The sequence below is a fragment of the Coloeus monedula genome, assembly GCF_965178545.1.
Source record: "Coloeus monedula genome assembly, chromosome: 1".
Taxonomy (NCBI): Eukaryota; Metazoa; Chordata; class Aves; order Passeriformes; family Corvidae; genus Coloeus; species Coloeus monedula.
In genome coordinates, this window is record NC_138781.1 from 143,142,188 (window position 1) to 143,158,304 (window position 16,117).

Consider the following 16,117-nt stretch of genomic DNA (forward strand, 5'->3'; position numbering starts at 1 on the left):
CCTCTAATCAGGTGTTTCTAGACTTTGAGGTAGTATAAAAACATTTAAATATGCAAGTTAATTTAAAAAATAGTATATTCTACCTGATAGCCAAATGTGTTGTTTTGTGACCCATGCCTTGGGACTCCTGGATTTTCACATGCTGTGCGAGTAGGTTCTAAAAAAATTGCAAAATAAAGACAAAACAAATTACAGTATTTTAATTACATACATGAATGTATGACAAAATAAGGCTTGTTCAGCAACATGCAATAAGCCAATCACAAAGACAAAAATAAAGTGATTTGATCCTTAAGAGAGTATAGAATAACACCAAGATAATTCAAAATAACTGAAATACCCTAGGTTGACTTAGCAAGAAGAGGAATAATAAGCATTCCAAGAAATTTTAGTGCATGGGCATAATCATACCTATACATCGAGGAGAAGAACCACTCCATGTTCCATCTGCTTGGCAAATCCTTGTGCTAGAGCCAACCAAAATTAAAGGAGGATTGCAGCTGAAAGAGACTTCTGACTGATAGATGAAGCTTTTGCCTTCTCTTTTCCCTTGAGCAGGTACTCCAGGGTCACCACAAAACTTCGCTGTAAAAAAAGACATGATAGAAATGGAATGTGTAATTTATTTAAAAAAATTAAAATAACACTTAACTGAACCACGTGAAGAAATTACTCTGAATTTTGTATTTATTTTATTAAACACAGATCAAATATGGAAACATTTAATAGGAATTCAGAGAGACTAGATACATAAAATTTAGTCTGCCAGATTGCAGTAGTTCTGATAGTTGTTCAAAATGACTACATTGTGCTTGGTCAGTACATGACACTTAATAAATCAAGTTGACAACTTATTTTATTAAAGTCCACATATCTACAATTCACCCATGACTGAAACCTCATCAATCTGCAAATCTTTAGAGAACAATCAAAGAGTGTATCAAACTTTCATGTCAATCTTCCCTCTTCTCTTGCTTTCTTGCCACCTACCCAGTGCTCAGCATTTTTGTATGATTAAATGATTTATCAGATAGATTTTAGGAATCATAAAGTCCTGCTTCCATATCCTTCACTGAAAGGTGAGATTTTGTATGTATGGAAGTACAATACCTGAAATTTAGAACAGTTAACAATAAAGAAACACCAAAAAAAGATTAATAAAGAAACTTCTGTAGCAATCTAAAAGTCAAATACTAATGAACTGTTATTATACTGGATAAATTTCCCTGATAAAAATCTGTTCTTAAATTGATATTTTTACCTTATTCCTATCACCTGAAGATTCCTTATGTCTATAGCATGTCATAACTGACTAAATGCACTGCTGGCAAATTTACTGGCCGCCTTCTGCAGCATAAAGTACTGAATATCATCAGAAGTTGGATTTTGAATAATTGACCCAGGAAATTAAATCAGCTGTGGAAAATCCTGTGTCATCAGACTATATTATCCCTTGACACACCATGAATTCCAATACTGTGTAGCCTAATTTCATATCAGACAGAAAACACAGTAATAGCAATAATAATAAACCCCCCTAACCCATACGTGTTCAATAATATGTTTCTAAATAGACATGCTGTACAAACAGTGGAATTTTGTGCTCCATCTTTCTCATCTACAAACATAATTTAAATTACGTCTCTCAAACAACAACTTCAAAACGCATTTGTAATGTTTCTATCCTTGTCACCCATGTTTTAAGCTTTCCAAAGGACCTGCTCACATGAAATGCTCCTGCCCTCTGCTTCTTTCTACAGACACTGACGGTGTGGGAAATCCATGCACATCCACACTGGTTAAGAAAAAGGGCTTAATCTGTAACATACCAGAAATGTATACCATTTCACCACTTTAGGTGGCAGGGGACTTTGTGCAAAATTGTGGGCCAACTCCTGAAAAGATCTATGGGTTGGGGATAGTGTCACATAGTGTACACACAGTGTACTTTTCTTGTGAATGACAGATCATGGTTGTTATGCATTCACTAGAAAATTCTGCATCTTAATTTGAGAATACATGGAATGCTTACAATTTTTTAACACAGAGGCTTGAAATTGTCTCCTAACAGTTCTTTGCACCGACAAAGTAACAACAACTCTGAAGGGAAAAACAATTCTCGCATGCAAAAATGAGTTTTTGGTAAATTTATTCATTTTTTCTAAAGCTAAGTAAACTCCACCACTTAGTTGTCAGTCAAGTTGACCTAGTCATTGAATACTGAATATCTGCCTCTTATATCAATAAATGTGGAAACCAGGCATCATGGCAAAACACAGCAGTTCTCCTCAGATACTAGAGCAGGTGACTACAGAATAAACTAAAGTTGCAGTGAACTGAAAGCTCTATGAGTGTTTCCACTCTGAATGGAAATATTTTCCTAAGAACTCTGAGAGCCTTTAATAGAGTGGGACCATGGAGTTCTGGCACTGAGACTGAGGTTAGTTTCATTCCTAGAAGAAATTTAACTGATTAACAGCACATTTCTTGTCAATGTCTGATGGCAGCAGTGAGCACACCTGTTGGAGATGTGCCCAGGTAGAGGAGATGCTCAGCCTGGTGACTGCGCTTCTTGAGGAAGAATTCAGGCTGAGGAGCATCAGTCAAGGAGATTGACTGGTGGCATTATATTCTACCATTCCTGAGATGGATATACTATACAACCTAGACTATGACACAAGAAACAAAGGATCCCCTACACTCTCACCACCAGGAAGAAGGAACGGATCTAAGAGATGAGGGGAAATAGAAGTAGGTTACTACTTGGGGGGACAGGCAAATCCCTTCCCAGCCTGCCTCATCTTCCCAGGTGCCCTTATACAACAGGTATGAGGCCCTGGAACTGGATGGACTGACAAGTTAAGATGCAGATGAAGGGCAAAACAACCTACCCTCTGCATCATCACCACCTCTGTCAAATAAAAAATGGTAGTTTTCATAGGTGAATAACTTCTGAGGGAAACTGAGGACCCAAACTTCCAACTGGACTTTACCCATAGGAATGCCTGCTGCCTCCTTGGGGCCTGGGTAGGAGACATTACGAGAAAACTGTCTAGTCTGGTACAACCCTCTGATTATTATCTGCTGTTCTTTATGTCCACAGCAATGAGGTAGCAAAGAGAAGCCCAAGGGTAATCAAAAGAGATTTCAAGGCCTTAGAGCAATTGTTTGAAGGATCAGGAGGACATCTAGTGCTTTCTTCAATCTTTTCAGTACCAGGGAAGAATACTGAAAGGAGCAGGCAGACCCAGCAGATCAACAGATGGCTCTGAGGATGGTGTCATTAGAGGAACTTTGGGTTTTTTGATCATATTACGGTCTATACAACACCGGATCTGCTGCTATTTAATGGCAATCAGAAGACTGTCTCTTCTCAGAAAAGAAAAAGGATTTTTGTGCAGGAATTCAAAGGGCTGACCAGTAGAGTTTTAAACTACACTGGATGAGAGAAAGGGACAAAAACCAGGTTTATCTGTGATATGCAATGGATAGCATGCGAGATCCTTCAGTCTTCTCCAGGAGAAGCGAGAAGCCTTGACTCAGCCCATGAAATATGACATCCTTGGACTAAGCAAAAGTCCTGTGACTGGTGTGCCAGTATGGAGGGTTACACACTCTTCAGGAGGGATAGGCAGGGCAAGTGAGGTAGGGGATGAGGCAGTGGGGAGGGGTGGCAGACCTTGCTGTTGGTTATGTGTCCTGGTTTAGGAATGGCACTGCCCAATTCAGGGGCCCCCACCGAGGTTCCCCAAAAGCACCCTGCTGCTCTCTTTCACTCCCCGAGGTTTTCCCCTCCCCCTTCCCACTGTGTGGGGCTGGGGTTGAGAATTGCAGGCACAAAGGGCAGAGATCACGGGTTGAGATAAGAACAATTTACTGGAAACAGCAATGAGATAAGAAAACAAACTAACAGCAACAATATTAATAACAAAACTATACAAAAGAGAGGGTGATTAACATGCAAAATATTTACCATGGAGCCCAACTGGACCTGAGCAGAGTCATGTTTTTCTGACTGGAAGGAAGCCTTTCTCCTCAGAAGCAAGAATCCTTTCTCCCACCCCTGGTAGTGATGTAAGGTGTTATAGAATAACATCTGGGACTTAGCCCTGCCCCCTCCCAGCTACTGCAAAAAATTAACCCTGTCCTGGCCAAACCCAGGACAATATGGCATGTTAAGAGCCTTTGGTAAGGAGTAAGGGACACACAAACAAAGAGGATGTTATTATGGGAGTCTACTATAGGACACACAGTCAGGATGTCGACACTGGCAAATTAATTCTTCAGTGAACTAAGGGAGACCTCTAAATCAACTTCTGTTGTCTTTTGGGGGACTTCAGCTTGCCAGATGCTAACTGTGAATACCACACAGCTAGTACAAACAGGTCCAGAAGATTCCTAAAACACCTGGACTCAAAGGTATACTAAGTAAGTTTGCTAATGACACTAAATTGGGAGAACCTGTTGACTCACTTGAAGGCATCTGTGCCCTGCATAAAGACCCAGAGAGATCAGAGGACTGGGCAATCACCAACCGTATGAAGTTTAACAACAGCAAGTTATGATTCTGCACCTGGGATGGGACAACCCTGGATGTACATCCAGAATGGGAAAATGCTGCTGGAGAGCAGCACTGCAGAAAGGGACCTGGAGGTCCTGGTGGGAGGCAAGTTGAATATGAGTGAGCAGCCAGGAGGGCTAATTGTGTCCTGGGGGGCATTAGGCACAGCATCGCCAGCCTGGCAAGGGAGGGATTGTCCTGCTCTGCTCTGCACCTTGAATATTGTGTGCAGTTTTGGGTGGCACAATATAAGAAGGATCCAAAAGCATCCAAAGCAGGGCAACAAAGACAGTGAAGGGCCTTGAGAGGAAGCTGCATGAGGAGTGTCTGAGGTCACTTGATTTGTTCAGCCCAGAGGAGAAGAGACTGTGGCAAGACCTCATTGTGGCCTACAGCTTCTTCACGAGGTGAAGCAAAATGACAGACACTGATGTCTTCTCTGTGGTAACCAGTGACAGGAGCCAAGGGAATGATAAGCAGATGTGTCAGGGAGGTTGCGGTTGTGTATCAAGGGGGTTGGGCAGTAGAACAGGCTCTCCAGGGAAGTGGTCACAGCACCAAGCCTGACAGGGTTTGAGAAACATTTGGACAATGCTCTCAGGTACAGGAGTAAAAAAAGAACTCTTTGGGTTGTTCTGTGCTGGGCCAGCAGCTGGACTTCTATTATCCTTATGGGTCTCTTCCAATTCATTATATTCTATGATAATTCTATTATTCTAAGTTATATCTGCAGTTAGGCATTTTCTGGCGTAGGTCTATATTTTTGCCATCTATTGCCAAGCTTATAAAACCAGCAGTCCTGTACTGAAATTACTGCATGAGTAATTAAGCAAACAAATTTACTGGGTCATAGATGACAGATACTCACCCAAGGACAGGGTCATAATCCATTCTGAATAATTATTCTATGTCATAACTATACCTTTCATACCTTTCATATCTTCAGCTAAAGGCTCTATGGAACCAAGCTGGGAACTAAATTTCTGATGTCAAAACCTGCTTAAAGATGCTCATTGAGAATGACTTTCACCAGCTCTCTCTCATTTCTGCCAGATGGCAACTAGTTTAAACTCTTCAACAAGCACTGGCTGCCAATTGTTTTCTCTTGCAAGCCAATGGGTAACCATTGCACATCAACAACATTCAGATAATGTAATCTGCATGAAATAGCCTTTAATTCCCAGGCAGCTGCATTCCATGCTAAATATACCATTTAAAAATTTTAACGGTAGAGCCCACTTTTTCAGAGTATATTGCAGTATTGAGTATTCCAACTTTAAAAATCATAAATAGCTTGTGGTATCCAAAAATGAATGAAGGACACCATATTTCAATCAAGAATAAATCATGAAAATAATTTTTCATAGTCTCAGATGTTCACAGTATAGTGGACTCTAGAAAAGCTCGACATAGAGAATTTAAGCAACAAAAAGTGGTCTTGTTCTTTTTCTGCCAGAAACAATGCCCTTCATCATGTTCCACCTCTGGCACACAGAGTTTCAGCAGCAGTCAAAAACTGTTGTTGATGATATGAGAATATAATTGGGGAAAAAAAGAAAAGAAAAGATGATCTATATGATATGTTTTCATGGTACTGGGATATAGCCAAAATAGAGAACATTTTTGACAGGGAGAGATGAAAAAAATAGTGAAAGAACAGAGAAGTGCATTTTGCAACATTTAGCAAGCTACCTGGCAAGCACAACTACTTGGCAAGTTCAAATTAAATTTCAGAGACTGTAAAGCCATGAATATATTATCCTCTTCCAGTCAGACTCCTTTTTGAAGACCATTACAGAGTGGTATAATTATTCTACAAATAACTACAAAACCTCTTTCTTCAGTGCAATCAACCGAATATCTCTCAGAAGAATCACAATCACTTAAAAAAAAAAAAAAAGAAAAAGAATGGGATTGCATATTGTAATGAAAATTGTAGCAATATAAAAATCCATCAATGTTATTTATAACTTTAAGATTAATAAAATTTACTGCATAAAATTATATGTTAATTTACTGCAGGGTGAAAATTAGGTAATTGTCACAGAATCACCCAGAGCCTAGTCAACATTACAGCCAGAAAAACTTCTCTGTGACATCACAGGGAGGAAAGATGAGTAATGAGGAAATAAAAGAGATTATAATGAAAGTTACCTTATCACATATGTGTCTGGATCTGAAAACAAGACAGCACCTTTTAATTTTGAATTGCCTTGGATTATGTTATACATACTGCCTGTAATTTTTTTTTTGTGTGTGTTTGTTTCTAAGGGCTCCTATATGCTGACATAGGGTTTACAGATATTCCCATGACCTTCTCAATGTACTACTAACATTAAAATTTTAGAAAATTTTAGAAATTTTTAGAAGGATTGTAATTGTCCCCAGTTTGAAATTAATTGAGCCACTGGGGGAGGGAGGGGCAAAAAAAAAGTGAAAACTTTAAAGAGCAAAAAGCAATTATAGCTGAACAGCAAAATACAGACTATAATGTGAATACATACGTAAGCACTGAGGTACTTCACCGCTCCATGTTCCATTCCCAACGCAAGTCAAAACAGCAGGAAAAGAGAGTTCATATCCTGGAGAGCAGACATAGCTAATGCTAAATCCCCAGTCCAAGTTTGTTCCTTCCAACCTTCCATTAGAGATCTGCGGAGGAGTTGGGCAGGTAACAGCTGCAATAATATTCAAAATAATTAGGCCCAGCTGCTGTAAATATCCCCGGTGTACACAGTTACTAGAAGAACCATATGGGCTAATTTCACCTTTTTTAGAGGACAATACAGTCAGGACATACTATCTTTCTCACTGTATTCTTGCCACATTTCCTGAAGTTAGTACTTCTGGTTTCCTTCATTTAGGAGGCAGTGGATGACTGATGAAGTGTCTTAAACCAGGATGCTGCATCAAACCAAATAGGAAGACTACCTAAAAATCAGTATGGAAACTATGACGTGTACAACATTTAAGATATGTCTGGTAATCTACTACAATGTTTTCTGTCTATTAAGACAACATAGAGTACAATTATATTTTATTAGTGTGGCAATAATCAAATATTTTCTTCCTGTTGACCAGCTTAGGCATTTGCTAGATGTTAATGCATAGGGATGAAATTCCAGGACAAATATTCTAAAATATTACTTGAAAGCCTGTTTCTAAGAACCACAGTTTGGTTACTATTTGCTTTATGAGTAGTTCATCACCAAAAAGCATCTAGTTTCTAGCAAGAGAGAGAAAACATAAGGATTTGCAACTCCTTGAAACTGTTAGTGTTGCTACCCCTAAGAAGGCCAAGAAGAAGTATTTCAGTATATTTTCTAATCGCCAGGCCTCCTAGGAAAAAAATAGAAACATTTTCTTTTCAGCTGTGGGCAAGAGGACTGAAAAACAGTACAGGAAGGCAGTAGAAGTAGAGAGATACAACTGTTGTGATGAAGATAAAAGTGTTATTCACTGGATAGTAGTGTAGTAACAGAAAATTGCTAATTGAAAGCTTAAGGGGGAAAGGTATTACAGAAACTAAATGAAAGAAAACCTGAACCAAATACAGAAAGGTTGAACTTTAGGCCAAGTTGATAGAATGAATGTGTTAGACAAAAGGGCAAAATAGAGAAAAGTTTGGAGAAACTGTGCTAGCAAAAGAGAATGAAAGCAAATAAAACTAATACAATTTAATCTGGTAAAGCCAGTTGGGATAAATGAGAAGATGTGTTTAAAAATTGATCAGAGAACACACAGGTCACAACAATGGAAGAAGTTAAATGTTGCCCCCATGACCTTTAAACTTATGTTTAGAACAGCTGTTATCTTGCAGGCTTAAAACAATTCAGAGGCACTAGATGATGAGTAATGTGTATTTGAATGCAACCTGCAGAAGGTTCGCTATGTACCATCTCTCCATCCTTATTATTCTCTTCAGTGAGAGAATCTCAATTTTGTACCATAAAGATACTTTGCAGCACCATTCATGGCTGTTTCAGGATACTAGTATCGAATAATCCTTTGCCATTCAATAAACACAATCTAGATTTTGGGGCCTTGGTTTTGTCCCAGAAAAGAACATGATAGCTTTTGCCACACTTTTGTGGTGTTTTAATAAAAGTAATACAAAATAAGTACTCTAAGCAGCAGAATTCTGTCCTCATTCTCCAAGAGCTTCACAAATAGTCAAAGGTCTGTATATTTTAACCTCTGAGCTGACTAATAAGGGAGGAAATATTGGTGAATAATTGGGAAAGTAGAGAAGAAGTAGAAGAAAATAGATGTAACATCAGAATTTTAGGGTGAGAAAAACAAAACAAAACAACACCCAGCAACAAGGCAGAATGCCTCTTGGTTTTGGTCAGAGAGTTAGGCATAAATATATACCACAACATTCTCGGTTTAAGAACTACAAGTCTATTACAAACACAAGTCTGCAAAAAACACAGTTAGAATATCTGAATATTTAGTTGCAGATGAGCATGCATCCTTTTCCAACTAGGCATAGCAGAGCAGTATTTGTATCTTCCCTTTCAATGGCACAGTGACAATTATGCATCCATATCTGGCCCAGTTCATTTTCCAATTATTTTAACTAAATAGTACCAAAGGACCCTGGCACTCCATTCTGACAGTAAAAACTACTTGTTATGCATTTTACATTACTGCAAATTATATATTATTTTAATTACACTATTAAGTTATCTAGTGTACATACACAAACCAACATAAAGTAGAATGAAATTCTGAGAACACTAGAGATTCTGAGAACACTAGAGATTCTTCACAGGATTATTATTTAGCATTTATACAAGCCTTAAATATGTATGACCCAAAACCAGAAAGACTCAAAACCTCAAAGATAATTGGCAGTAAAATTCTTTCTTTGTATAGTTCTGTTTGAATCAAATCAGAGTTAGATCTCCTTGTCCCAGTTAGGTGTCCTGTAGACCCTAAGAATTTGAGGCTGAGAGACTTTATCATGAATACTTGTTCTGTCTTATATCTTCTAGCTGTTGACTTACAACCATTCTTGGAGACTTGGAGACTTGGTCAATAAGACCACTATGGCCATTCTTCTGTTCTTAAAATCATTTTTCATTTGAGACTGAGACTACCTATGAGCACAACGCAAATAGGAAAAAAAAGTGAAATGTCAAGAAGTTTTCAAAGTTTGATGTCCTTAAGAATGTGTCAGGAAAATAAAAAATTGATGCTGTCAAAGGTGAACTAGAATTAAACTGGACTTGATATTGGGGTAACTGTGTTCAGCAAGGAAAGTAATTGCAAATATGGTGGAGATTTGAAATTAAATTGGTCTAGTTTGACAAATAAATTCAGGGGAGGAAAAAGACTGCCACTTAGCAGGTATGTTACTTTTCTTCCTTAAAATGAAACAGAAGGAAGATGGATAAGAACAAAGTAAGTACAAATGTAGCTAACTAAGTTTTGAAAGAACAGACATACTTAGTGTGAACCCAGAAAGAAAACACCAAATGGTAATGCCAATTTTCCACAGATGTAGTATCAGGACGAGTGAGAAAAATTACTCTAGAGAGAAGTTGTTTTAGGGTTTAGAAAGTGAGTTTCTGAGAGGAAATATTTTTGATGAGACAGATAAGTTAATCTTCCAGTAATATTCAGATTTTCTGCTGTTAAAATTTTAACAGGATACATTAAAAAACCCCAAACCCAACAACAACAACAAAAAACCCCCAACAAACAAAAACCCCAGAAAAATCAGGTATGCAATTTGAAGAAGAGAAAAAAAGGAATATCTTCATATTAATCCTTTCCGTTTTCACAGTAGAAAAAATAACATGAAGCAGAAAAATCTTTATTGGGAAATTTGCAAGAACGATTTAGTCTTTTTGTAGCAAGGTGATGCTTAAAGGTGCCCATCTAATAAAGGAGGGATAAGGAAAATCTCTTAGTATCATAGAAAAATCCAGATTAATTTGCCTTTGACAGAGTTAAGTTTTTATATACGTAGATCTTTCCCAGAGGTGTCTTTTACATGTTTGAGTGTTCTTTTTGTAAAAGCAGGGACATATATATGGTTATTTTCATATGACATGCTAACTGCAATTAACGAATCTAAACCATCATTTCATATGGGGTAGTTCCATTTAGCAGCAAAGTGGTAAAGTATTCTACAGAACTATAAAAAATGGTTCAATATACTGTGCTTGTAGGAACATAAAAGGGAAAAGAAGCAAAAGATGAAGTCACTGTTTCTCCAGCCAAAAAAAATCAATTTGATGTATTCATATTAAAAATAAGTTTAGGTTTCTGTGGAAATACACAATAAATTAACAATTTGCAATAAACAGAGTAGGGAAATGTCATAGAAGAAATAGCTGACAAGCAAAATAAATGTTGTACCTTTGCATGTTGGGATTACTCCACTCCACGTACCATTGCTAGTACAAGTGCGAATTAAGGAGCTATTTGCTTCCATTGTGTAACCAGGTTGGCACATATAAGTAACATTTTGTCCAACAACATAATCATCACCATATCTCATGCCATTGGCTGGGACTCCTGGATCTCCACAACTGATAACTGTAAGTAAATAGTTGAGGAACATATTTTAAAATCTAAGTGAGATTTATCTCTATGTGAGGGAAAAAAACATGACAAAACTAGGCATCGATTGTGGAAAAAAAGGAGAAGGAAAAAGTATCATAAACCTTATCTCCACTGAGAGAAGATAAAGATATGCTATCTTAATTAAATGCCAAACATTTGTGGAGCTATATAATAGTTATATTTGGAGAACATACACACTTTTGTTCAACAGTAGTAGTAAAGGACTGTACAATTTTGGTCAACAAAATTTCAAGATTACAAAATGAAAAAAAGAAGGCAAGAAACAACCCATATGCCACTACCACCCTTTGATATGCTCAAATTTTCCTACCAATTCAGTTTAATTTTTAAAAAAGTAGATGCCTATTATTTAGTTTACTTTTCTATGGGTATATTCTGAAAGGAAACAAAATCTGGAAAATTTGAAATATATGCCTGCAAAAGCGTCTCACTTTATAAATGCTCACATAGTTGCTATGTACATAAACAGTTGAGAATATTCAGGTGACCCCCAAACATGGGCTATGGCTTACATAAAAAACTAGGTCTATAGTACTGTAATGTGTGGAGTGGTTGCAAAATGTCTTATGACTTCTAGTGTCAGGAGATAATTTAATCTCCTAATGACATAAAATACTCATAAAAGTTTTATGTCATTGTAACCTGAGAACAGTGTTAAAACAGGTAAATTTCCCTCAGATCTGGTCAACTGGATCTATGAATTTCTGGAACAGTTTTTAGAGTAAGAAATCTAGAGAACACTAGTGGCGATGACAAAAAGTGGTTGTTTTCAGGAAGAAAAAGGGGAAAATCTACTTAATACAAAATATAGCATCCCATGTGTTTTATGGTTTATTTTATAGTAAACTTGACAATCACCCTACAGCATTGCTATTTCTTCTGGAAAACTGTGAGAAGCAGTTTCCTGGGCAGAGTACATGCCCTGGCCACTTTTAACTCAATGCCAAAGCATGGCTGATGTGAATGGCATCCTGTCTGGATCCTGGTCTCCAAAATCACAGAAATCCATGACTACATATTTGTGGTGTATTCTGTCCAGCTCCCTTCACCTAATAACTCGGGACCTGAGAATCCAAGGTATATTTAGTATGCCTTCTCTACAGTCTATCGTGGTCTGAGCAGATACTAATTACAGAGGGAGCAGATACTAATTACACAGCATACATAAAATCTTAAAATGTCCTATGCAATCACTGTATGGATAAAGAAGAGACTAGAAGACATACCACAGGGTTATCTGAGTTAGCGTAAAGGTGGCTAATGTACTGATAAAGAAAACTGGAGATCAGCCTATTTGAGTTTACCTAGTAACACAGTAATTTCAAATTATTCAAAAACTAAAAAGCCATAGATTTTTCTTGGTCACTTTTCAAACAATATAGAGCTGGGAAAGAAAGAACTGTTTCTCCTATTTACACAAGTATTTTCAAATACTCTGTATGTTCTAACTTTCATTATTTGACATATTCCATTTACTATCCCTAATGTGCAAATTTTACTAAAATCATCCTCAACATGTTTCCAGGTACACTATTGTTTTGACTGAATTAAAATATAAAGCTAATGCTTTTATCCTTTTTTCCTCTAATCTCTGTTTCATTTCAGTTGGACCACCTTCACTTAAGTCACTATGCTAGGCAAAAATATCTTAAATTGTTGCAGTGATGCTGACCAGTGACGAGCCAGTGAATCACAACAGAGTTAACCTGGGGAGCCTCGGGCCTGTGCTGCAACATCCAGCGTGGTCTTCATACCTGTGCTGTGCCACACAGATCTCTTGTCCAGGGCACAGCCTCAGCCAGCTCAAGGCAACAGAGGTGCTACAGGCAGCCCCCACTCAGTGATTACACCTTGCTGACTGCATGGCCCTGCTTTTTATTTAGCAGTGCAACAAGAAGCTCTCATGAGAACATTGTTTCTGTTTGACTGTAGAAATTATAGTGTTGTTTCTTTCTAAGAAAATCCTATAATGACTTGCTATGGTCAAGGTCTGTATGACATTGCTCATGGGTCAGTCCTGTTTGATGGTACACTGCCCAGAGCTCCCAGCCTGTACAGGAGCATAAGATTATCTATGCTATTTTCTTCTTAGAGTGTCAGCTCTAAACCCCAGCATTTTCACTGATCTGCAAGAAGGAGCTGTAATAAGTATGGACTGGCTGTAAATTTTGGTAACACCTTGACTAAACAAGAGTGGTATATCCTGAATCTGCCTCTCTTTGTTTTACTAGGATACTTCTTCTGTCAACATACTTCAAGTTAAAATCTCATCTTTCTACCTGAGTAATGTGTCTTGAGAAGACTGTTTTGGCATGTGTTTCAGTAAAATGTTATTCTAAAATACAAGAAAAAAATATAGATGGAGTTGATATCACAAACTGCTGCATATAGGTAAAACCTTATGAAAAACCTTGTTGCCTTTGTAAAATCAGGCCTGTTAATTCAGCTAAGGAGAAAAGGAGTGTGGGAAAGAGACACAGATAAATTAGGAGTAGAAAAACATGCTGCATGACTGTTGCGTGCTCACATATGTATGTGTATGGTTGTTGGTTGAATTATGTTTGTTATGCCTTAAAACTGTGTCAATTGATAACCAGCTAATTGCTTAAAAAGGCCAGGTTTTTGCTATAAAGTGACTCTCCTTCGCACCTGCCTGGGGAATCTGCATCACTCCTTATTGCAACAACAAACCACCTTTATCTTTGATACAATTAATCTGGTTCTCATTCTAATTTGGAAAATAATAAATAATAAAAAAAAAAAACCAACAAAACAAAACAAAACAAAAAAAAAACCAAAACCAAACAAAAAAAAAAAACCAAAAAAACACTGGGCTTTCTCTCAGGCTTTATGACTGCAAAAATCCATTAAAGATGGATTTAAAAACAACACAAGAAGTTTTATCATCTAGCTTTTGGCTTCTATGTGGGTTGCTGTAAGTATGTTCAAAATTTAAAAGCAGTTTGCTATACCTCTGATGAGGATATGTTTCTTCAAAATGATAGGCAGTCTCATGCATCATATAAATGTAAAATTTTCATAATTGCTACTAAAAGATGAACTAGGACATGTAATAAAGCAGGAACAGATGGGCTTGAAAATAAAGTGTTGCAAAATGCTCATTATGAATGTGAGAGATGCTGAAATAGCTTCTGTTAGTTGGGTAGCTAAAGGAAGTCTAAGGTTAATGAAAAGGCCAAACAGAAGATGATATGTGAAAATGGGACAACAGTTTTAACCTTGGAGTTTCTATGAAAAGGATTCTCAAATGTTCATTACAAGGCTTTTATTTTCTACCCTCTGGAAGAAGAGAATATTATACTGCTAATTTTTCAAGATGAAGCAAAGTGATTAAAGTAAAAATGTCTGGATATGTCATACCACAAAACATAAACATGATTGAATATATGTACTAGTAAAGAATTAAAGTAGGTAGATCATGTAACCAAACAACTCCCTTAAACTGAAAAAGCAGTCTATACATTTTACTATACTGTGCCTTTAAAAAACACATTATTCATAATGCATAACATTATGTTTTTACAAGTATTTAGCATATAAAAGTATGTAGGAAATAGTGCAAGAAAAACCTGAAAATTTACTGGCATGTGGCTTCTATATTTTACTTTATTTATTACTTCAGAGGAGAGGAAAAACAGACTATTCATTAGAAATGTGTCTTACTTGTGCAGTTTGGCAAGGATCCAGACCATGTTCCATTGGCAGTGCATTGTCTTACAGATGACCCAGAAAGTATGTATCCTTCCATGCATGAATAAATTACTGAATTAGAGAATGTAGTTCCATCAATACGAAGTACTTTTCCATTAGCAGTTGTTCCTGGATTACCACACTGCACAGCTATAAAGGAAAACGTGAAAAATTTTCAAAATGCAGTAAAAATTATTTTTGAAATAGGAAAAATGGGAGCAGGAACAATCCTTCTGCCAGCAACGTTATTTGGTAGAAATCCATTCTCTTGTCCTTAAAAATGTAAGTTTCACCACCTACTGATAAGGCACATTGTACAGTAAAAAACTGTGTGCATGAATTACTATTTTTTTCCCCTTTGGTTTGTAGAGAAACATAGCCCACAAATTTAGCTTTATAGTCTGCATTAGTGAAAAGCAAATTTAGCTGCAAAAACAAACTTCCAAGTATAAGAAAATATCTGATCTACAATTATAATTTTAGATTTAATTTGAATCATGCATTTCCAGCATCACCAAAATATTCTTCCTAATTCAAAGCACTGAATGGAATCAACTCTTACTTCACAGGCAGATGGAACCCTGATGTTTCCCAGTTCTTTAATGCTCAGCCTGGGAATTTGAATGTGTCCTTCTTATGTGATTACATATATATACATCTAATCTATATGATCTGAACTAGAATAATATACCTGTGCCTGCACTACCCACACCTATATATATATATCTGTAAACTATACTTACCATTTCAAGAAAGAAATATCATCAAAACTATCTTAAAATGTGTAAGACCTAATTCATTTCCCTAATAGATGAGGTCAAAGAAAAATAGCAGATGGTTCAGTTGGGCAAAGCATATCCCTTTGGATACCAGCATAAAAACATATAAATATACATACACACACACACATATATATATACAGTATTTTTCTTAATGTAGTAAAGTCAACAATCATTCAGTAGAAAGGATATTACAAAACCAGTTTGTGAAACATGTTTTTAAAATAAAATTACTTTTTCATACAGAAAACACAGTCAACAGTGATAAAGTAGAAAGTAAGAGTACAGGTTCTCAAATTATTTTCTTCTTTTCAAGACACTTTGATTTGCAAAAGAATCTGTTGGGAATTATTTCCTATCCTGAAGCAAGGTAATTTAGGCAATAAATGATTCTTCATAAATATCCCATTATAGCTTTCTGTTATGATAATTCATCTACCTTGAAATTTCCAGAATTACTTTTTAC

The 16,117-nt window shown here is 36.8% G+C and overlaps 1 protein-coding gene across 3 annotated transcripts in view; it reads right to left on the reverse strand.

Moving 5' to 3' along the window:
• CSMD3 (CUB and Sushi multiple domains 3) overlaps positions 1-16,117 on the reverse strand; it is a gene marked incomplete at both ends in the record, with an annotated part of 604,245 nt that overhangs the window by 26,520 nt on the left and 561,608 nt on the right. For all 3 annotated transcript variants that reach the window (XM_082293775.1, XM_082293774.1, XM_082293773.1), the window contains 5 exons: positions 84-157; positions 412-585; positions 7,066-7,239; positions 10,934-11,113; positions 14,846-15,022. In XM_082293775.1, the coding sequence (XP_082149901.1) occupies positions 84-157; positions 412-585; positions 7,066-7,239; positions 10,934-11,113; positions 14,846-15,022 (779 nt within the window). The remainder of the gene's footprint in view (positions 1-83; positions 158-411; positions 586-7,065; positions 7,240-10,933; positions 11,114-14,845; positions 15,023-16,117) is intronic.